The following is a 7,143-nucleotide window of genomic DNA, read 5'->3' as shown; positions in this document are numbered from 1 at the left end:
GTGTTACCACCAGCAACACAACACCTCTCCCAGGTAACACAGTGTTACCACCAGCAACACAACACCTCTCCCAGGTAACAGTGTTACCACCAGCAACACAACACCTCTCCCAGGTAATACAGTGTTACCACCAGCAACACAACACCTCTCCCAGGTAACACAGTGTTACCACCAACAACACAACACCTCTCCCAGGTAACACAGTGTTACCACCAGCAACACAATACCTCTCCCAGGTAACACAGTGTTACCACCAGCAACACAACACCTCTCCCAGGTAACACAGTGTTACCACCAGCAACACAACACCTCTCCCAGGTAACACAGTGTTACCACCAGCAACACAACACCTCTCCCAGGTAACACAGTGTTACCACCAGCAACACAACACCTCTCCCAGGTAACACAGTGTTACCACCAGCAACACAACACCTCTCCCAGGTAACACAGTGTTACCACCAGCAACACAACACCTCTCCCAGGTAACACAGTGTTACCACCAGCAACACAACACCTCTCCCAGGTAACACAGTGTTACCACCAGCAACACAACACCTCTCCCAGGTAACACAGTGTTACCACCAGCAACACAACACCTCTCCCAGGTAACACAGTGTTACCACCAGCAACACAACACCTCTCCCAGGTAACACAGTGTTACCACCAGCAACACAACACCTCTCCCAGGTAACACAGTGTTACCACCAGCAACACAACACCTCTCCCAGGTAACACAGTGTTACCACCAGCAACACAACACCTCTCCCAGGTAACACAGTGTTACCACCAGCAACACAACACCTCTCCCAGGTAACACAGTGTTACCACCAGCAACACAACACCTCTCCCAGGTAACACAGTGTTACCACCAGCAACACAACACCTCTCCCAGGTAACACAGTGTTACCACCAGCAACACAACACCTCTCCCAGGTAACACAGTGTTACCACCAGCAACACAACACCTCTCCCAGGTAACACAGTGTTACCACCAGCAACACAACACCTCTCCCAGGTAACACAGTGTTACCACCAGCAACACAACACCTCTCCCAGGTAACACAGTGTTACCACCAGCAACACAACACCTCTCCCAGGCAACACAGTGTTACCACCAGCAACACAACACCTCTCCCAGGTAACACAGTGTTACCACCAGCAACACAACACCTCTCCCAGGCAACACAGTGTTACCACCAGCAACACAACACCTCTCCCAGGCAACACAGTGTTACCACCAGCAACACAACACCTCTCCCAGGTAACACAGTGTTACCACCAGCAACACAACACCTCTCCCAGGTAACATAGTGTTACCACCAGCAACACAACACCTCTCCCAGGTAACACAGTGTTACCACCAGCAACACTACACCTCTCCCAGGTAACACAGTGTTACCACCAGCAACACTACACCTCTCCCAGGCAACACAGTGTTACCACCAGCAACACTACACCTCTCCCAGGTAACACAGTGTTACCACCAGCAACACAACACCTCTCCCAGGCAACACAGTGTTACCACCAGCAACACAACACCTCTCCCAGGCAACACAGTGTTACCACCAGCAACACTACACCTCTCCCAGGCAACACAGTGTTACCACCAGCAACACTACACCTCTCCCAGGCAACACAGTGTTCCCACCAGCAACACTACACCTCTCCCAGGTAACACAGTGTTACCACCAGCAACACTACACCTCTCCCAGGTAACACAGTGTTCCCACCAGCAACACAACACCTCTCCCAGGCAACACAGTGTTCACACCAGCAACACTACACCTCTCCCAGGCAACACAGTGTTACCACCAGCAACACTACACCTCTCCCAGGCAACACAGTGTTCCCACCAGCAACACTACACCTCTCCCAGGTAACACAGTGTTACCACCAGCAACACTACACCTCTCAGTAACACAGTGTTACCACCAGCAACACTACACCTCTCAGTAACACAGTGTTACCACCAGCAACACTACACCTCTCCCAGGTAACACAGTGTTACCACCAGCAACACTACACCTCTCCCAGGCAACACAGTGTTACCACCAGCAACACAACACCTCTCCCAGGTAACACAGTGTTACCACCAGCAACACAACACCTCTCAGTAACACACAATTCTGTCCATCAAATTTATCACACATAAAAACGGGTTTTCATATTGTGAACAAAATATTTGTAATATTAAAGAATAAATTCCTTTGAGAGAGGAAAATATATGCTGATAATAGCATGTTTCCCAGGCGCTCAAGCTGTCAGGCGCTCAAGCTGTCAGGCGCTCAAGCTGTCAGGCGCTCGAGCCGTCAGGCGCTCGAGCCGACAAGCGCCCGAGCCGACAAGCGCCCGAGCCGACAAGCGCCCGAGCCGACAAGCGCCCGAGCCGACAAGCGCCCGAGCCGACAAGCGCCCGAGCCGACAAGCGCCCGAGCCGACAAGCGCCCGAGCCGACAAGCGCCCGAGCCGACAAGCGCCCGAGCCGTCAAGCGCCCGAGCCGTCAAGCGCCCGAGCCGTCAAGCGCCCGAGCCGTCAAGCGCCCGAGCCGTCAAGCGCCCGAGCCGTCAAGCGCCCGAGCCGTCAAGCGCCCGAGCCGTCAAGCGCCCGAGCCGTCAAGCGCCCGAGCCGTCAAGCGCCCGAGCCGTCAAGCGCCCGAGCCGTCAAGCGCCCGAGCCGTCAAGCGCCCGAGCCGTCAAGCGCCCGAGCCGTCAAGCGCCCGAGCCGTCAAGCGCCCGAGCCGTCAAGCGCCCGAGCCGTCAAGCGCCCGAGCCGTCAAGCGCCCGAGCCGTCAAGCGCCCGAGCCGTCAAGCGCCCGAGCCGTCAAGCGCCCGAGCCGTCAAGCGCCCGAGCCGTCAAGCGCCCGAGCCGTCAAGCGCCCGAGCCGTCAAGCGCCCAAGCCGTCAAGCGCCCAAGCCGTCAAGCGCCCAAGCCGTCAAGCGCCCAAGCCGTCAAGCGCCCAAGCCGTCAAGCGCCCAAGCCGTCAAGCGCCCAAGCCGTCAAGCGCCCAAGCCGTCAAGCGCCCAAGCTGTCAAGCGCCCAAGCCGTCAAGCGCCCAAGCCGTCAAGCGCCCAAGCCGTCAAGCGCCCAAGCTGTCAAGCGCCCAAGCTGTCAAGCGCCCAAGCCGTCAAGCGCCCAAGCTGACAAGTGAAAAAGTTGATGTTGCATTAATAACATTGCAGGAAGTTTGCAACACCTGACACAGTGAAGTAACTGGAAGTTGCAGTGTTGTAAACAATGTGCATCCTGGTCTCACAGTGGCCTCCTCCTCCCCTCACAGTGGCCTCCTCCTCCTCCCTCACACAGTGGCCTCCTCCTCCTCCCCCCTCACACAGTGGCCTCCTCCTCCTCCTCCCTCACACAGTGGCCTCCTCCTCCTCCCCTCACACAGTGGCCTCCTCCTCCCTCACACAGTGGCCTCCTCCTCCTCCTCCCTCACACAGTGGCCTCCTCCTCCTCCTCCCCTCACACAGTGGCCTCCTCCTCCTCCCCTCACACAGTGGCCTCCTCCTCCTCCCCTCACACAGTGGCCTCCTCCTCCTCCCCTCACACAGTGGCCTCCTCCTCCTCCCCTCACACAGTGGCCTCCTCCTCCTCCCCTCACACAGTGGCCTCCTCCTCCTCCCCTCACACAGTGGCCTCCTCCTCCTCCCCTCACACAGTGGCCTCCTCCTCCTCCCCTCACACAGTGGCCTCCTCCTCCTCCTCCCTCACACAGTGGCCTCCTCCTCCTCCCTCACACAGTGGCCTCCTCCTCCTCCTCCTCCCTCACACAGTGTCCTCCTCCTCCTCCTCCCTCACACAGTGTCCTCCTCCTCCTCCCTCACACAGTGGCCTCCTCCTCCCCCTCCCTCACACAGTGGCCTCCTCCTCCCCCTCCCTCACACAGTGGCCTCCTCCTCCTCCTCCTCCCTCACACAGTGGCCTCCTCCTCCTCCTCCCTCACACAGTGGCCTCCTCCTCCTCCTCCCTCACACAGTGGCCTCCTCCTCCTCCTCCCTCACACAGTGGCCTCCTCCTCCTCCTCCTCCTCCCTCACACAGTGGTCTCCTCCTCCCTCACACAGTGGCCTCCTCCTCCCTCACACAGTGGCCTCCTCCTCCTCCCTCACACAGTGGCCTCCTCCTCCTCCCTCACACAGTGGCCTCCTCCTCCTCCCTCACACAGTGGCCTCCTCCTCCTCCCTCACACAGTGGCCTCCTCCTCCTCCCTCACACAGTGGCCTCCTCCTCCTCCCTCACACAGTGGCCTCCTCCTCCTCCCTCACACAGTGGCCTCCCCCCTCACAGTGGCCTCCCCCCTCACAGTGGCCTCCCCCCTCACAGTGGCCTCCCCCCTCACAGTGGCCTCCCCCCCTCACAGTGGCCTCCCCCCTCACAGTGGCCTCCCCCCCTCACAGTGGCCTCCCGCCTCACAGTGGCCTCCTGCCTCACAGTGGCCTCCTGCCTCACAGTGGCCTCCTGCCTCACAGTGGCCTCCTGCCTCACAGTGGCCTCCCCCCTCACAGTGGCCTCCCCCCCTCACAGTGGCCTCCCCCCCTCACAGTGGCCTCCCCCCTCACAGTGGCCTCCCCCCCTCACAGTGGCCTCCCCCCTCACAGTGGCCTCCCCCCCTCACAGTGGCCTCCCGCCTCACAGTGGCCTCCCGCCTCACAGTGGCCTCCTGCCTCACAGTGGCCTCCCCCCTCACAGTGGCCTCCCCCCTCACAGTGGCCTCCCCCCCTCACAGTGGCCTCCCCCCTCACAGTGGCCTCCCCCCTCACAGTGGCCTCCCCCCTCACAGTGGCCTCCCCCCCTCACAGTGGCCTCCCCCCCTCACAGTGGCCTCCCCCCTCACAGTGGCCTCCCCCCTCACAGTGGCCTCCCCCCCCTCACAGTGGCCTCCCCCCCTCACAGTGGCCTCCCCCCTCACAGTGGCCTCCCCCCCCTCACAGTGGCCTCCCCCCCTCACAGTGGCCTCCCCCCCTCACAGTGGCCTCCCCCCCTCACAGTGGCCTCCCCCCCTCACAGTGGCCTCCCCCCCCTCACAGTGGCCTCCCCCCCCTCACAGTGGCCTCCCCCCCCTCACAGTGGCCTCCCCCCCCTCACAGTGGCCTCCCCCCCTCACAGTGGCCTCCCCCCTCACAGTGGCCTCCCCCCTCACAGTGGCCTCCCCCCTCACAGTGGCCTCCCCCCTCACAGTGGCCTCCCCCCTCACAGTGGCCTCCCCCCTCACAGTGGCCTCCCCCCCTCACAGTGGCCTCCCCCCCTCACAGTGGCCTCCCCCCCTCACAGTGGCCTCCCCCCCCTCACAGTGGCCTCCCCCCCTCACAGTGGCCTCCCCCCCTCACAGTGGCCTCCCCCCCCTCACAGTGGCCTCCCCCCTCACAGTGGCCTCCCCCCTCACAGTGGCCTCCCCCCTCACAGTGGCCTCCCCCCCTCACAGTGGCCTCCTGCCTCACAGTGGCCTCCCCCCTCACAGTGGCCTCCCCCCTCACAGTGGCCTCCCCCCTCACAGTGGCCTCCCCCCCCTCACAGTGGCCTCCTGCCTCACAGTGGCCTCCTGCCTCACAGTGGCCTCCTGCCTCTCGTCACGATAATTTATGCTCATCGGGAAGTATTTTATCACAAAGTTTGTGTCTCAGCTCCAGAAAATTAATGTATCATACCTTTAATAACAGATTCTTTTTAACTTTGCTGAAAGTTCGTCGTTTAGTGAGTTTTGTGAAATATTAGTTGAGGGCTAATGATTCTTGGGTTAGTTGGCCCGTGCTGCTAATTGTGGCTACCCACCATGGGGAGCTTTGGTGCCTTTAATGAGTTTATTTAACTAATCTCTTCGTTCATTCACTCGAGGAGCAAAACTTAGAATTCATCTGGAGAATAAGATTATGGGCCTGACAGCTGAGTGGAGTGTGTTCGGGATTCGTAGTTCTAAGGTTCCGGGTTCGATCCCCGGAGGAAGAGACAAATGAGCAGAATTTCTTTGACCCTGATGAGCCTGTTCACCTAGCAGTAAACAGGTACCTGGGAGTTAGACAGCTGCTACGGGCTGCTTCGTGGGGTGTAACAAAAAAGAAGGCCTGGTCGAGGACCGGGCCGCGGGGACGGTAACCCCCGAAATCATCAAGATAACCTGAAGATAAATGGTGAACCTTTATTGACAAAGTCCACTACGGGCTCACCATAGCCCGTGCTGCTTGGAACTTTTTTTCCCCAAGTAGCGAATCTTAAACAACAAATATATTGATAACTACATCCATAGGAGTACGGATGGAGAGGGGGAAATGCCCAAGACTGGACTACAGTTCGTCATCAAGCCCACACATACTACACCCCCCAACTACACACAGACTACCACACTCCCCAGTATCACTACCAAAACTGGACAAACCATTGCCACAACAACACACCCTGGGTCAGGGTAGAGAGGAGGGAGAACTACCAAAACCTTCCAGAAGTTACACACAATATGGACAATCATTCATATGTGCAAACATTCAAGGTTTAAAGCCAAAGTCAAGAAATAAAGTTAAGTTCATAAATGGCCTTCTATTAGAGTCAAACTCAATATTTGGGGCATTCACGGAAACTCATACAAAAGATTACATGGATGGTGAAATCTGGATTCCAAATTATAATCTATATAGATGTGATAGAAAAACTAGGTCAAATGGAGGAGTAGGTCTGTATATTAAAGAAGACCTGGTATGCACAGAACTACTAAATTCAACTAATGAGGTGGTAGAGGTACTTGGAATGAAGGTAGAGAAACTAAACCTAATTATTATTCTAATATATAAACAGCCAGATACAACGATTGAGGAATTCACAGAGCAGATGCACAAAATAGAGAACATACTTGACAACCTAGCAAACCCAGCTCCAGATATTATCTTTCTTGGAGATTTCAATTTACCGAGTCTAAGATGGAGAACGGCAAACACAAATATCATAGCAGGGAATGACCCGGGAAATAACCAACCACAGGTTAGAGAACTTTTGAGATTCTGTGACAAATTCTCGCTCAATCAACAGATTACAGAACCAACTAGGAACGACCACACACTAGACTTGTTATTCACAAACAATGATGAACTAATCAGAGACATCACAGTCTCAGATACTTCATACTCAGACCATAAGCTCATTGAAGTGCGAACTAGC

At 57.1% G+C, this 7,143-nt stretch overlaps 1 protein-coding gene across 1 annotated transcript; it reads left to right on the top strand.

Annotated features, from left to right (window-relative positions):
• Positions 1–2,238: 2,238 nt before the first annotated feature.
• Positions 2,239–3,198, top strand: LOC138354392 (proteoglycan 4-like). Its single transcript, XM_069308575.1, has one exon. It carries the CDS (start codon positions 2,239–2,241, stop codon positions 3,196–3,198), a length of 960 nt encoding a protein of 319 aa, XP_069164676.1.
• Positions 3,199–7,143: the final 3,945 nt, after the last annotated feature.

The sequence above is a fragment of the Procambarus clarkii genome, chromosome 62 (assembly GCF_040958095.1).
Source record: "Procambarus clarkii isolate CNS0578487 chromosome 62, FALCON_Pclarkii_2.0, whole genome shotgun sequence".
Lineage (NCBI taxonomy): Eukaryota > Metazoa > Arthropoda > Malacostraca > Decapoda > Cambaridae > Procambarus > Procambarus clarkii.
This window is presented reverse-complemented; position numbering and strand designations above follow the sequence as displayed.